General features: G+C 45.0%; 1 protein-coding gene across 1 annotated transcript; it reads right to left on the bottom strand.

The window, feature by feature from the left end:
* Positions 1–12,290: 12,290 nt before the first annotated feature.
* LOC137534786 (zinc finger protein 79-like) lies at positions 12,291–24,325 on the bottom strand. Its single transcript, XM_068256437.1, has 3 exons — positions 24,274–24,325; positions 23,008–23,725; positions 12,291–13,734 (listed from the first exon to the last, which is right to left on the bottom strand). The coding sequence occupies exons 1-3, from the start codon at positions 24,298–24,300 to the stop codon at positions 12,701–12,703; spliced, it is 1,779 nt and encodes a 592-aa protein (XP_068112538.1). The 5' UTR covers positions 24,301–24,325; the 3' UTR covers positions 12,291–12,700.
* Between the last annotated feature and the right edge of the window lie 1,542 nt (positions 24,326–25,867).

The raw sequence follows: 25,867 nt of genomic DNA, 5'->3' as shown, positions 1-25,867 counted from the left end.
ATTTATAGCTTTATGTACCTAGGGCAGACAAAGAACAATTTTGTGGAGAATCCAATAAATTACCTGTATTTTTGGTGTTGGTGAAAACTGGTGTGCTTAGAGGAAACCCACACAAGAGAACATACAAAAATTCAAGCAGATAGTGCCAATGCCTCAGAACCAGACCAGAGATCCTAGCACTGAGGAGTGAGAGTACTATCCACTACATCTAGATTGGAACACGTAAATGTGAGCAGGAATAGGATTGGGATGTGTGTAATGTGACTGCACTATATGACTCCCTCATTATGCCTGTGACATGGACACACCGTAGAGAGCACCTACATGACATGCCTGTTGTTGTTCACATATGGGGCTTGATTCACTGAGACAAATAGCATGCCTTATCCAAGTTAACACGCCTTATTAGAGATAACATGCCTTATCAGAGTAGCATAGCGAGCGCTACGAACCCGCAGGGGCTCAGGGCAGGACGAGTGGTGCTCTCGTCATTGCCAATTAGCAGGCATAAGTCCGTAGCGCTCGGTGTTAACTCTGATAAAGCGGGTTATCTCTGATAAGGTGTGTCAACTCGGAGACAGAACAAAAAATACTATAAAAATTCGGTAATTTGTCCGCCAACAATAGCCACATTTTTTTGAGGCGCCCAGGCTGCAAACTGAATTCCTTAAAGAGAACCCGAGGTGGATCTTCGGGGGGCAGATGGGACACAGAGCCATGTTCTCTGCCTAATAACATGGATGTGCCCCCACCCCCCCCCCCCCCCCCACCCCAACCGCCGCTCTCTTACCGCTTACTCTGAGGTAAACACAGGAGAGAGGAATTTCTACAGGGTTTCCTGAGCTGCCATTGGGCAGCTCTCTCTCTCCCTGGACACGTCTACTGCCACTCCCCTGCCTCACTGCACGCTATGAGAGACAACACAGTCTCAGTGCAGCGTCGCAAATAAAAGTGGGCCATTACAACCCACAGGAGCGTCGGGGAGCGGCGGTTTTTTGCGGCTACCTTCTCCGCTCAGCCCTGCACATCAGGTAGCCCTGCACATCAGGTAGCCTACTTTTTTAAAATTATTTTTTGAGCCCACCTCGGGATCTCTTTAAGGCACTTAATTGGCCTGAGGAAGTGGCAGAGACCCGAGAAACACATTGTATTTTTTTAAATTGTGCTTAAAGGGAACCTTAACTGAGAGTGATATGGATGTTTCCTGTTAGACAATACCAGTTGCCTGGCAGTCCAGCTGATCTCTGTGGCTGCAATAGTGGCTGAATCACACCCTGAAACAAGCATGCAGCTAATCCAGTATGACTTCAGTCAGAGCACCTGATCTGCATGCTTGTTCAGGGGCTGTGGCTAAAAGTATTAGAGACACAGGAACAGCAGGAGAGTCAGGCAACTGGTATTATTTTAAAAGGAAAAATCCATATCCTTCTCAGTTTAGGTTCCCTTTAATTAAACCTTACCTGATCTAAACCCTTGTTTTTCTGGGTCGGTTCATTGTGAGAGGTAAGATACCTCATGTATTTATTTATATCTTTAGAACGTATACTCTGAGAGATATTAATTTTTGGGCACCTCCACTCTTCTTCATTGCCCACCACACCTCCTTCACAGGTGTCCTTCCCACTAGTGTGGTGCCACCCACAGCTAAAAAGGACCCCAGGATAGCGACTACTCGGTTCCAGCAGGACCTGGAATATTGAGCGGGGACAGTGTTTCCCCCGTAGGCGATATACAGTGGTTGCAGGTTATGCAGTCCTCATTTGAGAGTAATATTGAGCTCATTTTATCTTACGATACTGCACCATTTGGCTCCTGGTCGCGTCTTGATCACACAGGCTCCCATGTTTCCCCCACAGTGACCTTTCCTCTACTTCTACCTTTATAGGGCAGACATTTGGCACTGATTTTATCATAAACAGGATGCATACCATTCAGTAATAAAGTAATAGTAATGGTGTGTCTGAAGCTTCGCAGCAGACACCAGGCAAATTCCAATGCACATGGGAGGTGCGTAACTATTTACTGACCACCAATAGGAGAGGACTGTGTATATACTTATAATATAATAATACAATATTTGTAGAAAACTGCATTTTAGCCCACTCTAGAAAACAACAGCTACAAAGTCTCCAACTCTCGTCATGAAGACTTTGAACATTTTTTACAGACAGATTTATGTAAGGATGAGCAACTAGTCTTGCCAAACTCTAAATTCAGAGGCATACAAGGGTGGTTCACTGTCTGCCAGAGTTCATGACATTGTCATGTGGTAAGCCTAGGTGTGAAAGAGTGAGCTTGGTAGAGCAGGGAGGGCCCTCTCAGCCCTCCATGCAGAGTGGCACAGTGGAGCTGTGGGTGAGTGTATTTAACCCACCAGTCCTGGTCCTCTAGGTTCTCCAGTCAGAGATGATCTTTCAACTCCCAAGATTCCCCCATTATGGAAGGACAAGAAGGAGGGGGGAGAGAGCTATCCAATGGTGCGTTAAGTATAAATGAAAACACTAATAGTTATAGATAAACCCCTTTATCTTATCTTTTGTGACTCTCTTTCAACTGGCAGAGTCCCAGTGGATTGGCGTACAGCCCACGTTTTCCCATTATTTAAGAAGGGCAAAAAATCAGATCCAGGAAATTATAGACCTGTAAGCTTAACATCAGTTGTATGCAAACTATTTGAGGGGTTACTAAGAGATACTATACATGACTTCATAGTAGAAAATAATCTTATTTCTCAGCATCAACATGGGTTTACTAAAGACAGGTCCTGTTTGACTAACATGCTCAGCTTTTATGAGGTAGTGAACGCTAATATGGATATTGGGAATGCTGTAGATGTGATATACTTGGACTTTGCAAAGGCCTTCGACACTGTTCCCCACAAAAGTCTGGTGCAAAAGTTGAGGATGCAAGGACTGGGGAAGAGTCTGTGTGCATGGATAGGGGACTGGCTAATGGACAGAAAACAAAGAGTTGTGGTCAATGGATCGTACTCAAAATGGGAGACTGTTAGCAAAGGGGTTCCACAGGGGTCTGTACTGGGTCCAGTGCTCTTCAATTTATTTATTAATGACCTAGTAGATGCAGTAGTGAGCAATGTTGCTATTTTTGCAGATGATACAAAATTGTGCAGAATCATCAACTCTCAGGAAGATAGTGTCATATTGCAACAGGATCTGGATAGGATGGCTATATGGGCACATACATGGCAGATGAAATTCAATGTTGAAAAATGTAAAGTCATGCATTTTGGTCGTACCAATGGTCTAGCACCATACAAAATAAATGGGATACAGTTGAGGACATCAAACTTGGAGAAGGACTTAGGAATACTCATCGACAAGAAGTTAAATAATCGTACTCAATGCCAAGCTGCTGCAGCTAAAGCTAACAAAATTCTTGGATGCATTAAAAGGGAAATAAAAACTCGAGATGCTAGCATAATATTGCCCCTGTTTAACTCTCTAGTAAGGCCACATCTGGAATATGGAATTAAGTTCTGGGCACCACATTACAAAAAAGATATTGCAGTTTTAGAGCAGGTGCAGAGACGAGCAACAAAATTGATACGTGGGATGGAAGGTTTCACTTACCAAGAAAGGTTAGATAAACTGGGTTTATTTAGTCTAGAGAAAAGACGCCTTAGAGGGGATCTAATTAACATGTATAAATACATCAGAGGGCAATATAATAGCTTGGCGGATGATCTTTTTGTCCCTAGGCCTTCTCAAAGGACTAGAGGACATGATCTGCGCATGGAGGAAAAACGGTTTAGCCATTTATTTAGGAAAGGGTTTTTTTTTTTGTAAGAGTAATTAAGATGTGGAATGCATTGCCAGGGGAAGTCGTTATGGCAAACTCTATGCCTGCATTTAAAAGGGGCTTAGATGCTTTCCTTGCGTTGAAAGACATCCATGGCTACAATTACTAGCTAATGCCTAATGATGTTGATCCAGGGATTTTATCTGATTGCCATCTGGAGTCAGGAAGGAATTTTTCCCTTTTAGGGCTAATTGGACCATGCCTTGTAAGGGTTTTTTCGCCTTCCTCTGAATCAACAGGGATATGTGAGGGAGCAGGCTGGTGTTGTACTTTATACTGGTTGAACTTGATGGCCGTATGTCTTTTTTCAACCAAAATAACTATGTAACTATATAACTATGTGTTACACTTACTATTCAGATTGTAAATGAAAGCGCATCAAAGCCGCCGCCTGCGGGTCTCCCTGTAACAGCCTGATGGTACGATGAGGGGAGCTTCTGCCGGTGGGGCGCGGTGTGTGGTTGCTGTCTGACGTCACTACTGGTTTCGGCGCTTATCAGTGCTAAGTGCCAAAACCGGTAGTGACGTCAGACGGCAACCACGCACCGCTCCCCGCCGGCAGAAGCTCCCCTCATTATTCCATCATACTGTCAGCCCTGGCCAGGCTGTTACAGGGAGAGGAAACCCGCAGGCGGCGGCTTGGATGTGCTTTCATTTACAATCTAAATAGTAAGTGTAACACATAGCGTATTTTCATTTATACTTGAAGAGAACCCGAGGTGTGTTTAAAAGAATGTTATCTGCATACAGAGGCTGGATCTGCCTATACAGCCCAGCCTCTGTTGCTATCCCAAACCCCACTAAGGTCCCCCTGCACTCTGCAATCCCTCATAAATCACAGCCATGCTGTGAGGCTGTGTTTACATCTGTAGTGTCAGTCTCAGCTGCTCCCCCGCCTCCTGCATAGCTCCGGTCCCTGCCCCCGTCCCTTCCCTCCAATCAGCAGGGAGGGAAGGGAAGCAGGCGGGGACTGGAGTTGTGCAGGAGGCGGGGAGAGCAGCAGACTGACACTATAGAGATAAACACAGCCAGCTCTGACAAGCTGTTTGTCAGCAGCGTGGCTGTGATTTATGAGGGATTGCAGAGTGCAGGGGGACCTTAGGGGGGTTTGGGATAGCAACAGAGGCTGGGCTGTATAGGCAGATCCAGCCTCTGTATGCAGATAACATTCTTTAAACACACCTCGGGTTCTCTTTAAAGGGAACCTAAACTGAGAGGGATATGGATGTTTCCTTTTAATCAATACCAGTTGCCTGGCAGTCCTGATCCCTTTGGCTGAAGTAGGGCTGAATCACACACCTGAAACAAGCATGCAGCTAATCCAGTCTGACTTCAGTCAGAGCACCTGATCTGCATGCTTGTTCAGGGGCTGTGGCTGAAAGTATTGGCAACACAGGATCAGCAGAAGAGTCAGGCAACTGTTATTATGTTAAAAGGAAAAATCCATATCCTTCTCAGTTTAGGTTCCCTTTAAGGTAACGCAGCATTGGAGCGCTCTCTCCCCCCTCCCCCCTGTCTTTCCTACATAGCCACTGGCACCACCCAGTTGAGAGAGCAGCACCCAAGTGTAAAGAGCTATATATATATATAATTTTTTTTTCTTTAAAGGGCCACATTGCGCAGGATCGTTTTGATTCCCCCATTATGCCTGTGTAATGACATCGACAGGGATAAGCCAGAATTCGACTTGTAGAACATAGTGCCCAGACAAGTAAATATGTTGCTACAGAAAAAGTGATGCTACTGATGCTATTTAAAGGAAACCAAAGCTGACAAATTAAGTTTTATACATACCCAAGGAAGCCACTGGAGAGATACGTAGAGGGCACACTTCTCTTGCACAGACTGGGCGCAACTGGAGGAAGTTACGGGACAGGTACCGGCACAAGAGAAGGCGGAGGACGGCGGTGTGGGAGCGATCTGTGCAGATGGGGCTGGAGGAAGCCCCAGGTATGTATAAAACTTTTAGTTTAAGTCAGCTCAGGTACACTTTGAACAGGTAGCAACTGCACAGGTACTTTGTAATTCCTCAAAACACCAGATACAATCAATAAATTATTATTTATTGGATTTTTATATTTATATTTTCATAGCGCCAACATATTACGCAGCGCTGTACAATACATAAGACTACAGACAGGGGTGACCGACAACATAATACAACACAATACAGGAAGTAAGCAATAGGATACAACACAATACAGGTAGTAAGCAATAAGATACAACACAATACATGTAGTACGCAATAAGGTACACAACACAATACAGGTAGTAATACAATGCCAGATCACAAAGTTCACATTACTCTGGGTAGAGTGCACAATCAAGTATGATTCACAAGGAGAGAGGGCCCTGCCAAAGGCTTACAGTGTAAAGGGATTGTAGATAAGATAATACGTTTATTGATACAGACACAATGTTATACAAAAAGACACAAAGACTAAGAATATAACGAGAAAACCGTAAGTAAAACCCAAACACATTACCTGTGTTATATCCATTTGCTTGAGTGGCAGTGGCTTCTATCCTGTACCGTGCAGTGACGCCTTCTCCCAACAGATAGTGCCATCAGTCACTCAGTGCATTGCGATTGTTACCGAATGTCAGAGTTGCCGGCTCCAGCGCAAAGTCAAGCACGTCAGGCATTAGCACCGATGGCCTGCTTTTTATACCTTTTATAACCCATAGAAGACTATAGCCGCCCATTGAATAAAATGAAGCCCTGTCAATTGCAGCCCTGTCAGTAGCACTCAGATCTCCTTACATAACATCTGGACTTACATTGAGCTTATTATTAAGATCTCCCTACACAATGGTTAGAACAATGTTTTTAATAGCCCATGAGTCATTTGTGCACACGTTTTCCACATACCACTGACCCCATCCAACTTCCTTAAAAACAAGTGTTAAAGTGGCACTCTGACCTAAACGAACAGATTCATACTAAATGGAGTATAAAAAAAGGTATACAAAATGGCTACTGCTTTTTAAAATGGCAGCTGTTATTACGTCATCAATACAAAATGCCATAGGTGTGGCAATACAGCACACTCACCTACCATACCGCTGTGCCACATTACATATACACATCACATATACCCCCCAGCAGCAAATTCTGAACCAGCTGACTCAAAGTCTCCCCACCAGCCATAGCCACCTCTACTACCAGGGCCAGACTTTCCTGGTACACAAACTCCTAAAACTAGTCAGATATTTGGAAATCTGGTAATGGGTTGGTCATCACTTCTGCTGGCAGAGATTAGACATTAGTAGCACTTGCCCTGCTAGCAGAGTATGGGGGCATCACTGTGACTTTCAGAGATTGGGGGATTCACTATGACTGCACTCAGAGACTGAAGGCTGCACTTTGACTGATGGTAGAAACTGGGTAATGCACTGTGACTGCTTGCAGAGATTGGGACTGGACTGTGAATGCTGACAGAGACGGGAGGCTACACTGTGACTACTGGCAGGAATTGGGACTGGACTGTGACTGCTGGCAGAGATTGGGCAATGCAAAGATTTAGGGTTGCACTGTGAATGCTGGAAGAGATTGTAAGCTGCACTGTGACTGTTTGCAGTGGTTGATAAATGTTTTGTAACTGCTGGTAGAGATTGGGGAATGTAGTGACACAAGGGAGGTTATTATAATCACTGTATGCACCACCTGCTGCCAGCACACTATCTTGAGGCATTGTGCAACCAGCATACTATCTTCAGGCATTGTGTTGCCAGTACACTATCCTCAGGCATTGTGTTGCAAGTACACTATCCTATGGTGTTGTATTGCCAGTACACTATCCTGAGGCATTGTGTTGTCAGTACAATATCCTCAGGCGTTGTGCTGCCAGTACACTATCCTCAGGCATTGTGTTGCCAGTACACTATACTCGGGTGTAGTGTTGCCAGTACACTATACTCGGGTGTAGTGTTGCCAGTACACTATACTCAGGTGTAGTGTTGCCAGTACACTATCCTCAGGCATTGTGTTGCAAGTACACTATCCTATGGTGTTGTGTTGCCAGTACACTATCCTGAGGCATTGTGTTGTCAGTACACTATCCTCAGGCATTGTGTTATCAGTACACTATCCTCAGGAGTAGTGTTGCCAGTACACTATCCTCAGGCGTTGTGCTGCCAGTACACTATCCTCAGGCATTGTGTTGTCAGTACACTATCCTCAGGCATTGTATTACCAGTACACTATCCTCAGGCATTGTGTTGCCAGTACACTATCCTCAGGCATTGTGTTGCCAGTACACTATCCTCAGGCATTGTGTTGCAAGTACACTATCCTCAGGCATTGTGTTGCAAGTACAGTATCCTCAGGGGTGTAGTGTTGCCAGTACACTATCCTCAGGCATTGTGTTGTCAGTACACTATCCTCAGGCTTTGTGTTGCCAGTACACTATCCTATGGTGTTGTGTTGCCAGTACACTATTCTCAGGTGTAGTGTTGCCAGTACACTATCCTCAGGCATTGTGTTGCAAGTACACTATCCTCAGGGGTGTCTTGACAAGTAGATGTACAGAGGCACCAAAAGGATAAAATATGCTAAAATGTTTAAAATATTCGGGTGGCGGCAGTGGACCGGCCACTCAGAAATAGACTCGATGCTGTCGCTTAAGATAAAGACAATTTATTCACATACTCCATGAACAGAACCGCAACGCGTTTCACGGGTATATTCCTGCTTCCTCAGGCAATAAACAGATAGGAGTACACAGTACAGTCTCAAGGTCACGAATAGCGCCTCTGCATTGTGTTGCCAGTACACTATCCTCAGGCAATGTGTTGCCAGTACACTATCCTCAGGCATTGTGTTGTCAGTACACTATCCTCAGGTGTAGTGTTGTCAGTACACTATCCTCAGGCATTGCGCTACCAGTACACTATCCTCAGGCATTGTGTTGTCAGTACACTATCCTCGGGCATTATGTTGCCAGTACACTATCCTCAGGCATTGTGTTGTCAGTACACTATCCTCAGGTGTAGTGTTGTCAGTACACTATCCTCAGGCATTGCGCTACCAGTACACTATCCTCAGGCATTGGGTTGCCAGTACAGTATCCTCAGGCATTGTGTTGTCAGTACACTATCCTCAGGCATTGTGTTGTCAGTACACTATCCTCGGGCATTGTGTTGCCAGTACACTATCCTCAGGCATTGTGTTGTCAGTACACTATCCTCAGGCATTGTGTTGTCAGTACACTATCTTCAGGCATTGTGTTGTCAGTACACTATCCTCAGGCATTGTGTTGCCAGTACACTATCCTCAGGTGTAGTGTTGTCAGTACACTGTCCTCAGGCATTGTGTTGCCAGTACACTATCCTCAGGCATTGTGTTGTCAGTACACTATCTTCAGGCATTGTGTTGTCAGTACACTATCCTCGGGCATTGTGTTGCCAGTACACTATCCTCAGGCATTGTGTTGTCAGTACACTATCCTCAGGCATTGTGTTGTCAGTACACTATCTTCAGGCATTGTGTTGTCAGTACACTATCCTCAGGCATTGTGTTGCCAGTACACTATCCTCAGGTGTAGTGTTGTCAGTACACTGTCCTCAGGCATTGTGTTGTCAGTACACTGTCCTCAGGCATTGTGTTGTCAGTACACTATCCTCAGGCATTGTGTTGCCAGTACACTATCCTCAGGCATTGTGTTGCCAGTACACTATCCTCAGGCATTGTGTTGCCAGTACACTATCCTCAGGCATTGTGTTGCCAGTACACTATCTTCAGGCATTGTGTTGTCAGTACACTATCCTCAGGAATTGTGTTGCCAGTACACTATCCTCAGGCATTGTGTTGCCAGTACACTATCCTCAGGCATTGTGTTGCCAGTACACTATCCTCAGGCATTGTGTTGCCAGTACACTATCCTCAGGCATTGTGTTGCCAGTACACTATCCTCAGGCATTGTGTTGCCAGTACACTATCCTCAGGTGTAGTGTTGTCAGTACACTATCCTTTTGGCATTGTGTGAAAACAACACTTCAAGAAGAACTGTAACAATATTTCGTATAATGCAGTAAATTATTCAGGATACTCACTTTTATGTTAATTTTCCTGGTTTCACCATCAGAACCACTTCCTATATCTATATATTGCTGTATATTGAATATATAGTCCTGCCCTCCCAGTGATGTCCAGCCTAGGCTATTTATCTATGTGCTCTTCTTCTCCCAGTGTACTCTGGGAGACAAGCTGTTTTTTTCTTACAGCTCAGAACACACAACAAACAACCATTCCTCACTGATGCACCTGGCCAATTAGCAGGCATAAGTTTGTAGCGCTCACTGTGCTACTCTGACAAGGAGTGTTAACTTTGATAAGGAGTGTTATCTCTGATAAGGTGTGTTAACTCGGATAAGGCGTGCTATTTGTCTTGGTGCATCAAGCCCCATGTCCTGCAAATCACAGCGCACCTTTAGAAAAGGTGTTAATTTTTGGGTTGGATCTTGACCCTTCCCTACAATACAGCACTAGTGATCTGATCATTGAGGGTGTGGTGGAGGCAGACAGAGAACGACTGATCTCTCAGATTTCAACACTCAAGTCTGAAAGACAAGCCCTTTAGGTACATATAAAAGCTACTTTATTGATTAAAACAATGTTTGTTAGAAACGGGCGCCACTGTCGTGGGTGGTCCCCTGTGAATTCCCTCAAATAGGGACCTCAACCCTCTAAAGAAAACTGTGGGGTCCTGGCTTTTACCCCTCCACTTATATAGTATCACAAAGTGGGGTGTAGCTATGCCACAGTAGGGTGAGAAATTCACTGGACGTACAGTAAGTGAGGATGGAAGGTAACTTCCCTGACTGAACGTGGGGTGGCAGGCTGACAGTCAGTGGCAGACCCACAAGGAGCTACCTCACACAAACGTCCGGTTACTACATGATGGGTAAAAGCATACAGGTGCTAACAAAAGTGAATAGTGTAAAAGCCAGGACCAAACAGTTTTCTTTAGAGGGTTGAGGTCCCTATTTGAGGGAATTCACAGGTGACCACCCACGACAGTGGCGTCCGTTTCTTACATACATTATATTAATCAATAAAGTAGCTTTATATATGTACCTATAGGGCTTGTCTTTCAGACTTGAGTGTTGGATTCTTTTCCCTGGTTTCCCCCCCCCCCCTTTTTTGGGGGGGTTTAGTGTTTGCGACTTCTCAGATTTCTCAGTTGTTAAGAAATGGCTTTTGAGCATGAGGTGACATGCTGGACTTATACGCTGTATCAATCTTCGCTGAAAATCACAATGGTTTTATTACACAGACCATAAATGTGTATCCCATCGCGGTGAGATGATTTTTATTTAATCCTCATATCAATAACATTACAAAGGCAATAATGGAAAACAATGTCCTTATAATAAAGTACAATGACATGGACAAAATAACTGTGTCCACTGTCCACCTTCAGCTGTTCAAATAAATTGTGATGAAGAGAACAAAAACAATATATATTACATATACACTTTGTTATAATTAATGCCCAAGCAAGAAATAAACATTTAGGCTACGTTAACAGTGCTCCGTTGCGTCATGACAGAGTTTTTTTTAATGGAGAATAACGCACAGCAATGAAAAGTCAATGCGACATTCACAGTGCATACGGAGCGATGCACGTCAATGGGGTACATAAAAATCACGCAAATTCTGCTCTGCTTTTATGCAAATTATGCATTGACGTGTTCAATGTTAGTCTATGGTAACACTTGCATGTTTGAATTTCTGCACTGCGTCGCACTAAGTTATAGCCATTGCACACACGCACATCTGTTGAAAAAGGTGAGGATTTATACTCTCAAATGTGCGACACTAACGTCGCACACCTATGATGCCATTTTGATTCTTATGCCTCCGTTACGTCGCATGCCACCACAACCACATTACTTGCTACTTTGCGTTGCGTTTTAGCTGCATTGTGTAGCAACGCAACACGCGTTGGCACTCACTGTGAATGTGGCCTAAGGCTGGATTCACAGTAGTCCATTGCATAGTGCATGCATTATGATTGTGAACTGCATTGAAGACTGGACATAGACTAGCAGAACAACACAACAACGCAGTACTGTGAACAGACACATAGGAGTTGATTCACTACAACAAATAGCGTGCCTTATCAGAGTTAACATGCCTTATCAGAGTAGCATAGCAAGTGCTATGAACTTATGCCTGCTAATTGACAATGACGAAAGCTGCACTCATCCGGCACTGAGCCCTTGCTGGTCTATTCACTTTAAAGGACATTATCCCTGCACTTTGATTGGCCCAATAGGCTGCCTGTCACTTGACAGGCAGCCTATTGGGCCAATCAAAGTGCGGGGATAATGTTCTTTAAAGTGACTGGACCCGCAGGGGCTCAGGGCTGGACGAGTAGAGCTCTCGTCATTGCCAATTAGCAAGCATAAGTTAGTAGCGCTTGCTATGCTACTCTGATAAGGCATGCAAACTCTCATAAGGCACACTATTTGTTATATTGAATCAACCCCACAGAATTGTAAGAGTAGTGAGCTGACGTGCAGAGTTATTCTGCCACTCAGCTGAGCACTGTGAACTAGCCTTTATTCTAATCTTGGATAGTGTGGAAAGATGCTATTCAAATAATTTCCCACACTCTGAACAGCAATGCAACTCCTCATCCTGTGTGAGTTTTCTATGTATGGAAAGTTTCTGAATTCTAAACTTTTATCGCACTCAGTACACGACTACAGTTTCTTCCTTGAATAAAAAGTTTAAGGAATGATACAGTTGAATTTAAATGTAAACCATTTCCCACACCCATAACACACATAGAGCAGCTCACCTGTGCCAGTTCTTTCCTATATGGAGAGATTTATTAATTTAGCAGTAACACATTTCACATTCAGGACATGATTACATCTCGCCGGTGTGAGATCTCTGATGCATGGCTAGTTCTGAATTCTTACCAAAATATTTCCCACACTCAGAACAGGAATACTTCTGCCCTGTGTGCAATTTCCGATGGGCATCAAGATGAGATTTCTGTACAAAGCATTTCTCACACACAGGACACGAATATGGCCTCTCCCCCGTGTGATATTTCTGATGTCGGACAAGTTGTGATTTGTGCGCAAAACATTTCCCACACTCAGAACATGAATACGGCTTTTCACCTGTGTGAGATCTTTGATGAAGAGAAAGATGTGGTTTTTGCCGAAAACATTTCTCACATTCGGGACAGGAGTATGGCTTTTCACCTGTGTGAGACAACTTATGTTTTTCAAGGCTAACCTTATATGCAAAAGATTTATCACACTCAGAACACGAGTAAGGTTTCTCACCAGTATGAGCTCTCTGGTGTACAACAACATCTGATTTGTATCTGAAGCATTTCCCACACTCAGGACAGGAATATAGACGCTCGCTGCTGTGAACTCTCTGATGAGTTGCAAGATGCGTTTTATGTACAAAACATTTCTCACACTTAGAACAAGAGTATGGTCTTACGCCTGTGTGGAACCTCTGATGTGAGGCAAGTTGGGATTTTTGTCCAAAGCATTTCCCACACTCTGAGCACAAATATGGCTTCTCATTGGTGTGAGTTCTCTGATGTACCACCAGGTATGATTTGTTTCCAAACCTCTTCCCACACTCTAGGCACAAACATGGCCTCTCCCCTGTGTGACTTCTCAGATGTCTGATGAGGGCTGATTTGAAGCGAAGGCATTTCCCACACTCAGGGCAGGGAAATTTTGGCCCCAACAGGCTTTCAGCATGAGCCCCCCCAGGATGGAGCTCCTCAGAATGAGAGGGATGGGAGGATCCAGGGGAAATATTTGGAACAGCAGCGTTTCCTCCTGCAGAATTTCGGAGGATACAATCGTCAAATTTGGACTGCAGAGAATTTAGATGAGTCTCTGAAGGGTTCTTGATGCCAGGACTGCGTACTGCAAAAACAGAGACATTATCATTTTCTGTTAGAGTGTGACATCCTTGTTCCCTTTAATAAAGCAAAACAGTAGTATTGTGTGCTGGTAACTGTAGAGAAGGGGATTAGATCAGTGCCGAGGGACTGTGCAGGCAAAGTATGGAATAACTTGCAGGGAGTGCTGCAGAGATGGGAAAGGGGACAATTACTGGGTAGGTGTGCAGGCAGAGAAGGGAAGCACAGGAACTTTTCAGCACTATCCTGTTATCAACAGTGTTTGTTCAGCCAAATAGAAGTGTTTTAGCTTCTAATTAGTTTTCAGGAGAGCTACCACTGCAGTTCAACTTCTCCTGACTGCAGGGATAAAGCATTGGTTTATTGAAGCAAACCTGAAGGGAAAATAAACTTATTTGATAATTCATTGTATGTGTGGCACTAATGGCAAACAGAACATTAGTAATGTAGAACAGAGTTTCATGTGCATTTTATGTGCAGCTTTAGGGCTTCAATTTTTAAGGCTGAATTCTAAACAGCAGCCATGACAGCCTGTTGTAAAATCTGCGTCATGCAGCTGCAAAATAAGCAGACGTAATGACCCTCTAAACTTCCCAGCACTAAAACCTTATCAGCATTATTTCCTCAGTCAGATAACTGCATTTTGCTTTCTATTTTCTAATCAGGCTAAATTTGACAAGCAGTTTTATTAGCTCATTTACATAGAGAACAACTCTAGTTTGTTTTTGTTTTACACTTGCTGTACAGGAATGCAAAAAATGGACTTCAGACAATTTCTTAGTAGAGCTAGAACTATATCTTCCTACGTTTATATCACTGAAATGGAAAAAATAAATAAATAGGGAACACAGCAAGCTCTCAGGCCTTGTTCACATTGCGTTCCGTTCGCATGTCCATCCAGGTTGGGCTTTTTTTTTAGGCGTCGGTTTCGATTCCCGGCACTTGGGTGGGCGATTTGTTTTTGTGCTTAGCGGTTTTCTAAGCGTTTTTCCGAGCGGTTTTGTAATTCAATCCCTGGCACAAGTCAGGAAGTGAGCTCTTTGACCCGGAAAAGAATAAATACAATGTACTTATTCTTAAAAATGCGAATGTAATCACTGCACAAAACTATTTTTGAGTGTTTTGCGTTTCTCCTATACTTTCCATTGAAGTGGAAACACCTAAAAAAATGGTACACGCTCCACTTTGCTAGCCTCACAGTGCAGGACCTGCGCTGATATGAACCTTCTCATAGACATTCATTGTCTATGCAGTCCGCACACAGGCGAAAAAAAGATGAAAACGCTCGCAGTGTGAACAAGCTCTCAGTAAGTTTGGTACTAAAGGTACAAGTTTACCTCATTAAGTCACATTTCAGTTCAAGTATGCATTTAGTTAGGGCTCACCTTGTTTTTAACACATTTAAGTGGTTGTATTATATGAATTCTTATTTGGTGTTGTAAGGGCCCTCATAAAGTGACTCATGATAGCCTGCCTTCCAGTGCTACTAGTAGCTCCCTTTTCACCTCAACAGGATAATAAAGAGCTTCCTCACCCAATCGGTACGTGTGAGAGGGGTGTTTTAGGTGTGCAACATGTTTCCCTAAATGACAATTAGCCTGTGTAAATACATAAGCCAAGGTTTCCAAAGCCACAAACCAAAACATTATACATCAGGATAAAATCAAGACCAAACATGATATAGAGGGCTAGAAAAGTAGGAGAACAATGTCCTAGGCCTGTGCTTGACTGCCAACACATCGAGGAGGGTTGCTGTGCACACACTAGATTCTTGGCAAATGCGGACCCGACCAGGCACCTCGGCTGAGAACCCCCTAGTGTGCAAAATCTGCACCCTATCTGCAAGATCTGCCCTTTCTTGACCTCTGTCACCACCAAACTCCTCATCCATGCCCTCATAATTTCCCGCCTTGACTACTGCAATGCACTTCTGTCTGGTCTCCCTATGACACGAATTGTCCCACTGCAGACCATCATGAATGCGGCAGCCAGAATTATCCACTCCTCCCATCACTCCACCATGGCAGCTCCCCTCTGTGAATCCCTCCACTGGCTTCCTATCCAGTCCAGAATCAGATTCAAGATACTGTGTCGGACCTACAAATCATTATAGCTTTGAAATAATACATGGCTCCATAATTAACCACCCTGGCGTTCTATTAAGATCGCCAGGGCGGCTGCGGGAGGGTTTTTTTTAAATAAAAAAAAAACTATTTCATGCAGCCAACTGAAAGTTGGCTGCATGAAAGCCCAGTAGAGGGCGCTCCGGAGGCGTTCTTCCGATCGCCTCCGGCGCCCAGAATAAACAAGGAAGGCCGCAATGAGCGGCCTTCCTTGTTTTGCTTAGATCGTCGCCATAGCGACGAGCGGAGTGACGTCATGGACGTCAGCAGACGTCCTGACGTCAGCCGCCTCCGATCCAGCCCTTAGCGCTGGCCGGAACTTTTTGTTCCGGCTACGCTGGGCTCAGGCGGCTGGGGGGACCCTCTTTCGCCGCTGCTCGCGGCGAATCGCTGCAGAGCGGCGGCGATCGGGCAGCACACGCGGCTGGCAAAGTGCCGGCTGCGTGTGCTGCTCTTTATTTGAACAAAATCGGCCCAGCAGGGCCTGAGCGGCAGCCATCGGCGGTGATGGACGAGCTGAGCTCGTCCATACCGCTAAGATGGTTAAAACCCACGTATTGTATTTGCCTAATAGTCCTGGGTATTACACCATTTAAATCATGTCACAATGTATGGCAACAATGTTTTATTTGGAAATAAAAGTGCATTTTTTTCCGTTTTGCAACCATCACTATTTACAAGCTTGTAATAATAAAAAAAAATTAAAAATATTTTATCTTTACATGCATATTTAAAAAGTTTAGACCCTTAAGTAAATATTTATGTTTTCTTTTTTTATTGTAATTTTTTTTTTTATTAAACAGTTTATTTGGATATTTTTGGGAGGGTGGAATGTAAATAGTATTTTTTTTAATGTAAATATGTGTTTATTTATTTATTTTTTTTACATGTAGATGTAATTTTACTAATTGGCCACAAGATGGCAGCCATGAGTTTGTTTACATTACGCAATAATGGTGGGGGTGATACAGCACCATATGGGAAAAGACACAGGAGACAGAAAACGGGAGCCCAGTAGTGCAATATGTTAAAAACCACAATATAAGTAAGTAAGTAAATGAAAGCACTACTCACAAAGGAAGGTTGCTAGGGGCAACCAACCACAGGAAGCAGGTTGAGACAATAAACCCGACTCCACTCGGGGTGGTCCTAGCCAGGACCGGAAGGATGGTCGCTCTCTTAGTAGAAAAAAGGTTGAAACAACCACTGTGGGGACCCCACTGGTGGTATGTCACCTCCCCTCGAACAGATTCTGTTCGGGAGTATACTTAGTACAACGGAGGAAAGAGGCGCCCTAGTATGATAAAAGCGTTTAAAAACAGCTTAAAACAGTAAGTGTTATGAGGTATCTTAGCTCAATGACGAAATCTCTGTAATTTATTACAAAAGATTTTTATTAGCACTCTAAGCGTAACATGTACACTTAGAGGGACGTAGGGGGTACGTGAGAGGCAGAAAGAGCGAGGCTTCCGAGAGAAGCCGTCGCTTTTTCTGCTAGGGAAAGGGGTCAATGATCGGGCACCATGTCCCGATTCATTGATCCCTGGACTAACAAACCGCGGCCAGGAGCGCGCGTGCGATCGGTCGCGGGAGTGCACATGGCCTTCTGGACGTAGCCTCAACGTCCAGAAGGCTTAAATGGTTAAGCTGAATATATTTACATAAAAATTTGCATAACTTCGGAAGTATTTGCTTCTCATTGATCATCCGTACCAGTGACTGATAAAGCATTACCTTTTACCCATAGTGGGGTGGGGTGTGGGTGTCTGGGCACCCTCTAGAAGAAAAGCACAGGAGACAAAAACCGGAGCCCAATAGTGCAATATGTTGAAATCAAATGTGATAATGAAAAATAGTGCAATGCTACTCACAAAGGTGGGTTGCAGGGGGCAACCAACCACAGGAAGCAGGTGGAGACAATAAACCCGACTCCACTTGGGGTGGTCACTGTGTACCTGGAAGTGATCGCTCTCCTTGAAGAAGAAAGGGGACAGGCTTCCGCCGTGGTCAAACCACGTGTGTCCTGTCTCCACCTGGGACAGTGTGGGGGTATGGAATGCATAATGAGGTAAAAGAGGCTCTCTGGTGTTATAAAATCGCTTAAAATCAGTTTAAAAACGAAAGGAAATTGAGGTAGCTTACCTCAGTAACGAAAAATCCTTGTATTGACAAAAGATTTTATTAGCAGTAGCCCAGGCAACGCGTTTCACAGGTCTGAGCCCGCTTCCTCAGGCCAATGACAGTGCCAAACTAATTTGAAAGTTCAGCATAGGGAGCCTCTGGGCTACTGCTAATAAAATCTTTTGTCAATACAAGGATTTTTCGTTACTGAGGTAAGCTACCTCAATTTCCTTTCATTTTTAAAACTGATTTTAAGCGATTTTATAACACCAGGGTGCCTCTCTAACCTCATTGTACCCATAGTGTGTTGCGTGACCTAGTTTACATGTATTCCTGTATTGTCCTATTGCTGTATGTCACTCCTAAATATTTTCTGTAACCTTAACTAATGTCCAGCGCTGCATAATATGTTGGCGCTTGATAAATACAATAAATAATAGTGTGTGATTAACTCTCCTCATATGAGCTCATAATTAATCCATACCACAGTCATAATCTGCAGTGTCAAGGACCACAAGGGTCGATCCATGATTGGGTTAACCGTTCAGAGTCAGAAACTTGGGCTTGCTGTCACTTTACGCACAGAAGCCCATATGTGGATTCGCAATCTATGAACTGACTAGCCGAGAGGAGCGTTCTGACTCCAAAGAATTCACCACACACATACAATTTCATAAGTTTGCCACCATGTGCTAATCACAGAGCATTGCACTGAGAACACTGTAACGTAACCCTTAAGGTCCGTACACACGCCGGACTTTAGGCAACGACGGGTCCGTCGTTGCCTCCCGCTGGGTGGGCGTGCCAGCGACAGTCCGGCGTGTGTACGCTCTGTCGTCAGACTGATACGGCTGTTTCTGAGCGATCCGCCGGGCGGATCGCTCAGAAACAGCCGTATCAGTCTGACGACAGAGCGTACACACGCCGGACTGTCGCTGGCACGCCCACCCAGCGGGAGGCAACGACGGACCCGTCGTTGCCTAAAGTCCGGCGTGTGTACGGACCTTTAGTTGTATGCAGGTATCATCGCCAGATCTGACTATCTGTGCCAGATTCAAGCATACGGGTGGTAGATACAAAATACTATAGAACACAAAGTAACGCTTTCGGAGGAGCAAGTACGATTTTGTATGTTCAGGAACAGGTCATAACCATTAAAACAATTTTTAAATGTCTTAATAACAAAAAATGCACTACACACATTTACATACTGTATACTAATTAACATATAACACAAAGCATAAAATAAAAGGGAGCAACTGGGAAGGTTTGCTTAGCTGAGCAGTCCTTGGGGTAGTGAATCAAATTAAGTCCATTTTAAATGCAGGAATTGATATCAGAGTCCTTGAAACAAAGCATACGTTTGGACCTCTCAATAACGCATGCCTAGAGAAAGTTCTTTGTCGATGAAATTTTGGAAGACAAAATGGTTGTTGAGTGGCCAGACTTTTATAGAATTTGACTTTTGTGGGATATCCTTCCCTAAAAACTGGGTGTGTACAGCCCCAGGTGAGTAAGGTAGGAAAAACTTTTTACAGGCAAAAATGACACTGTTCATAAATAACCTTCGCCATTTCTGTCTGGATTGGCCCACAGCGAATCCGAGGGCAGATTTGTAACCTGTGGCCAATGCTTAATCAAACGACGCTAAAAATCAATAGGTTACCATGTATGGCCAGCCAACGCTGAATACCTCGGTTTCCATAACAGCTATAATGCTATAAGTTGAACAAGTTATTATCCTGATTTTTAGAAACCAGCTTGTATATTTGTTTTCTGTCTGTGATAACCCCATCTGAAATTATGAATACATTTTTTGCATTGTTCTAACTTTGCTTTTGGAGGGAAGTTTTGGGAGGAAGGTTATTTGATCTGCATAGCTCTGAATGACCAAGCCATATGCCAGTAACACCTCCATGTGAAATGTTTCCTATTCAGTGCATGCTGAGGGGAGGAAGGAAAAAATAAACTTTCTGGTACTTTTAAAAATGAAAATGACAGTAGCTCTGCCAGACCATACGAAAATCGTTGGCGATTATGCACGACTTTCCGTAGTGTTCATCACATGCTGTCTCTGATGTCCATCTGCTGTCTCTGCCATATTATTATGCATAGATCTTCTGCAGCACTTTACTAAGTACATAGTGTAATACTCACGTGTCCCTGTTGTCCTGGCGTCCCGTCCTCTCCATGCGCGCGCGCACTGCTGGCTGTGGTTTGTTGACTATGGCAAGGGGGGAGTGCACGTCTGTGCGTAGCGGAGTCGGACTTTGCACGCGCATGCGTGATGTTCGTTGCGCGCAGGCGCGTAGGCTTATACGCATGCACGAGGACTGATGTATATGAACGTGCATGTGTCAGCGCAGGCGCAAAAGGCTTGGTGCCAAAATTAGGTATAAAAGGCCTCCTTCAGCTACAGCTCAGTGCTGTTCGTTCAGACAGCTAGTGGGTACGCCCAATCCTTCCGGTGCCTCTGGCCAATCCTGCCTTTGATCTGTTTCCCTGTTACTGACCTGGTTTGCCTGACGATTCTTGATCTGCTGCCCCTCATGCTGACTCGGCCTGTTCTCGGAACCTGTCTGATTGTTGCCTGCCCTGATACCTGGATTGTCTACTGGATTACTCTTGCCTGATTGCTGCCTGCCCTGATACCTGGACTGTCTACTGGATTACTCCTGCCTGATTGCTGCCTGCCCTGATACCTGGACTATCTACTGGATTACTCTTGCCTGATTGCTGCCTGCCCTGATACCTGCACTGTTTACTGGATTACTCTTGACTGCCTGCTACTGACCCCGGATTGTACCTTGACTATTCTGCCTGCCACTGACCCCGGATTTTACTTTGACCATTAAGGCTTCTTCACACTGTGGTATCCGTTCTCTCAACCACTAGTAATGCGATCCCAGTTTGCGACCTGGTGGGCACTAGGCTGCTAAGTCCAGACCGTTCCCCTTGGGTCATTTTTGGTGAACACCCGTGGTCACTTAGACTCCGCATCTGGGCAAAACCTTGTTCGCAAGTGGAAGAATCAACGGACCCCCAACGCAATCTGGTATCTACTAGCCTGACAGTAACACATAGTCATGTCACTGACTATGCTCAAAGGAGCTCACAATTGAATTCTTAACATAGTCAAAGGTCCTACCATGATATTATCCTGTATTTATATAGCACTGACATCTTCTGCAGCACATTACAGAGTACATAATCATGTCACTAATGTGTTCAGAGGAGCTCACAATCTACCATAGCCATAATCTTAAAGGACAACTCTCAAAGATGAGGATTTTGGCAAAAGCCCTGTAATAGAGTGGAGAGACTTGGAAATGATAAATAGTCATAAGCTACTTGTTTTTTCATGTGCCCCTGAACTGCACTGATCAAAGGGTGTCCCATATCAGAGGTGTAGGGAATGTAGAAGAGACCATCCGTCATAAGTGATGGCCTTTATGTGTAATATGCGTAGTGAGTCTGAAGAGTTCCCCTCCCTCCCTCCAGCTGACTAAAGCAGCGTGACAGTGGCAACATAAGTGCAAGGAGCAGGGCCGGATTTGTACTCTTTACCGCCCAAGGCCACTGTCAGCAGCTGTCCCTTCAGAATAGATAGCCAGATGACCTTTCCCCCTATCTCCAGTATCGGTAACCTGTTGACCCTCCCCCCCCTTCCTCCATTGTACATACACTGATGACCCCCCCCCCCCCTCTTCCCTCCAGAACAGGTATCCTGATGATCCCCATTCCCCTTAGTATAAGAAGCCAGATGACCCTCCTCCCTCCAGTATTGATAGCCAGATGAGACTTCCCCCTAGTACAGCTTGCTGCCCACCCGTCCTTGATCCTGTGGTGCCCTTGGCTTAAATCTGGCCCTGGTGAGGAGCCAAGAGATGCTCCCTCTCTGCAGTGTTTGTGTGCTTGCGGAAAAAAAATCTTGGCTGTCTGCTGTAGCACAGAAACAGTAAACAGCATACGCTATGCTGGGACGGGTGGGAGGATTTATTGCACCAGTGCATATATATGTTGTATATCCTCAGTGCAGCCTGTGGAAATCCCATCCACAGAGACTGCGTGCACACAGAATATATTCAAATATGCCCACAAACTACACAAAAGCTTTCCAGCCATTCAGACACAGTGTGCACTGATTACGGTTACAGAACAGTGTGCACTGATTACGGTTACAGATTCAAGACATAACAGGTGTTCCCTATGACAGATGGTCTCTGCTGCATTCAAATGGTGCAGTTTAGGGAAAGGGGACACATAAAAAAAATGCTTACAACTACTTATCATTCCCAAGTCCCTCTTCTCTTTTTCAGGACTTCTGCCAAAATCTTCAGCTTTGATCGTTGTCCTTTAACCCTCTGGGGGATAATCCCGAGCTGAGCTCAGGGTAAGCCGCCACAGAGGATTTCTCAGGCCCTGGTGGGCCGATTTGCATAATTTTTTTTTTGTTGCACGCAGCTAGCACTTTGCTAGCTGCATGTATATACCGATCGCCGCCGCTCTGCGCTGATTTGCCGCTACCCGCCGTGCCGCGCCGCTCCCCCCCCCCAAGACCCCGTGCGCAGCCTGGCCAATCAGTGCCAGGCAGCGCTGAGGGGTGGATTGGGACTCCCTCTGACGTCACGACGGCGTTGACATCGATGACGTCATCCCGATCGTCGCCATGGCGACAGGGGAAGCCAAACAGGAAATCCCGTTCTGAACGGGATTTCCTGTTTGCTTTGATTGCCGGAGGCGATCGGAGGGGGTGGGGGGATGCCGCTGCACAGCGGCTATCATGTAGCGAGCCCTGGGCTCGCTACATGATTTAAAAAATAAAAAAATGTAAAAAATAGTGCTGCGCCACCTCCTGGGCGATATAATTGTATCCCCAGGAGGTTAAGTCAATTTTGGGGAAAACCAATTAAAGTCTCTATGTTTTACAACAGGGTCTTATCAGAATCCCTTATCACCCTCCCGTTCAATCCTCTTCTCTGATCCATTCACTCCCCTTATTTACTTTCTCCAGTATGTAAATGATTACCCACCTGTAATGATCTCTGTATGAATATCTTCTTCCTTAATTTTAATGGTTTTAATCTTGTCTGTAGTTGACTGATCCCACCTCACATATTTCTCTTCTTTTTCTTTAAATGTGCCCATCATGTCACCCTCCTCTGTAGATGGCAGATAATTCCTCACATATGTTTCTTCTTCTTCCTCTTTAATTGTCCTCATCATGATGTCACCCTCCTCCACAGACTGCTGATCACTTATCACATATGTCTCTTCTTCTTTCTTTACTATCCTCATCATGTCACCATCCTCCACAGAATGCTGATCGCTCATCACATATGTCTCTTCTTCTTTCTTTACTATCCTCACTATGTAACTCTCCTCCATAGACTGCTGATCACTCATCACATATGTCTCTTCTTCTTCTTTCTTTACTGTCCTCATCATCTCACCCTCCTCCACAGAATGCTGATCACCCATCACATATGTCTCTTCTTCTTTCTTTACTGTCCTCATCATGTCACCATCCACCATAGACTGCTGATCACTTATCACATATGTCTCCTCTTCTTTCTTTACTGTCCTCATCATGTCACCATCCTCCATAGACTGCTGATCACTCCTCATGTACATCTCGTCTTCCTCTTTAATTGTTCTTATCATGTAGCCCTCCATTGTAGACTGCCGATTACTCCTCACATATGTATCGTCTTCCTCTTTAATTGTCCCCATCATGTCACCCTCCTTCATCTATTGATTAAAAAAAAATCCTGTAAGAGGAAGCAAAAATCCACTTTTGCTGAGAACACAGGTTTCAACTAAGGCAGCTAATGTAAAGGCAGGTGAGGAGATCAATCCAACACCAACCAGATGTGGGATGGAAGCATGGGTTGTACTATGGAATGATCATAATAATAATAATAATAACTATGCATGGACCCCTGGCAGGGCTGCAACTATAAGGCAATAACGCAAGTGAAGGCGCCCAGTAAGATATATTAATTAAAAAAGGTAACATTAATAAAAGGTGGGTTTATCACCCTGCGTTTCATTAGGAGGTAAACAAATATGCAGAGTGGTCAGCCCTCTTATGGGGAAAGGGTGTCATGGAGGCAGCACTTACATATCAGCACAGAAACAGCAGTGGGGAACATGCAGTAATGTCAATCATTATAATTTTAGTTATAGTATACTCCTATATAGTATACTGCCTGAAGTCTCAGTTTTGGAGACATGGTCGGTGAGGTTGTTTTATTGGCAGGCAGCAGAATGGAGAAGGTTCTGTTACAATGTATTACCTCCTCCAGCGATTGTCTCCTCTTCATTTTCTACCACCTCACCTCTCACCCGGAACAGGAGGTCTGTGCGTTTCATCAATTCCTGCATCTGCGTTCCAGACGGAAGAGATGACGTCTCCATCTTGTGGTGACGAGTAAAACTGCAGCCTCTTATATTTAACCTATTCAGCTCAGATCAGAGGACAGAGTGAAGCATACTGTGTACATCCCATCTTTTGGAGATAGGAAAAAGGAACACTGGGACATGCTCCTGCCACACCTTTTGCCACACCCCAATTTTATATGTGGTGCACCCCTTCTCTTACCATATATGGTTCCCTGTTATCTAGTGGCCCTATCCCCTACACATTTCCCTGCTGTCTAATGGTCCTCCCTCACAGTTCTCTGGTGTCTAGTGGCCCCTTACCTCCCCTACAGTCAGGGCCGGATTTACCATAAGGCACTGTAGGCACGTGTCTACAGGCGCCTGCTGATGGAAAGATGGCCCACTCTTCTCCCTAAGCTCCTCTCTCCCTCCTTCCCTGTGCAGAGTCCGGATGAGAGTGCAAATGAGGTGTTACTTACCCTGCTCTCAGCATTCCACTGACGAGATCTCCCTTCAGTCAGGGGAACCTCTAGCTACTTAATACTGAGGTTCTCTTAGCTGCATAATACTTGGGGGCACCTCTAGCTTCATAATATTGAGGGTACCTATAGCTGCCTAATACTAAGGGGCACCTCTAGCTACTTATGAGGGGCAAGGGACGTAAGGGAGGAGTCACAGCTGAGCCAGCCAGCACAGTTGCTGCAGCCCTGTTTCTAGGGGTGTGCCACTGCACTGGGGGGGGGGCGCCATGATGGAGGGGGGAGCCACGGCGGAGCTGGGACACAGCTGCTGGAGGGGATCCTTACTTCTCCCTGGGGCTTCCCTCTGTGCTCCCCCCTTTATGCAGAGTTAGCGCAGGGAAGCCTGTATTAGTAACTCACCTCACCCACCTGCTTGTTCCACTCACCGCTGCTCACTTGCCGCTGATCTCCGTCTGCATAGCTGCTGATACACGCTCTACTTCCTGTTAAGCAGGTGCTAGCTGATTGATTGGCTGCCATGTGTCTGCTGACTGTGAGGTAAGGGGTCAAAGTTTGGCTCCATGATAATGTATAGGGGGCGGGTCGAACACGCCAACGCCATATGTTCGCGGAGAGCGCAAACAGCGGAAATTCACCAGATACTGTCCACCGGCGAACCGCTTGGGCCCTCTCTAATGGCCACAATTGTTTTATGGCCCTTGCAAGGTGGTGAGGATCACCAAGGGGAGGCAAGTGAATATTGGGCATTAATGTTTTGCTGGCAGGCCCCATGATTTGTAGTAAGGGCTTGTTTCCACTAGACGCGGATTCTGTATGCAGATAACCGACCACAATGAATGCCTATGGGAAATCTGCATCAGAAAAATCAGGTTTAGTGGAAACAGGTCCATTGGAGTCAGTTTTTCTGCATCCAGAATCCACGTGTAGTGGAAACAGGCCCTTACGCCCTGCCCTAATGTCTAGTGGTTCCCCACTCCCTCTCCCACCCTGGTGTCCAGTGATGTGGTTTCCTCCCCTCCCTCCCTCA

Source organism: Hyperolius riggenbachi, chromosome 10 (assembly GCF_040937935.1).
Source record: "Hyperolius riggenbachi isolate aHypRig1 chromosome 10, aHypRig1.pri, whole genome shotgun sequence".
Classification (NCBI taxonomy): Eukaryota; Metazoa; Chordata; class Amphibia; order Anura; family Hyperoliidae; genus Hyperolius; species Hyperolius riggenbachi.
Note: the sequence above shows the minus strand (reverse complement) of the source record. Positions and strands in the feature narration are given on the sequence as shown.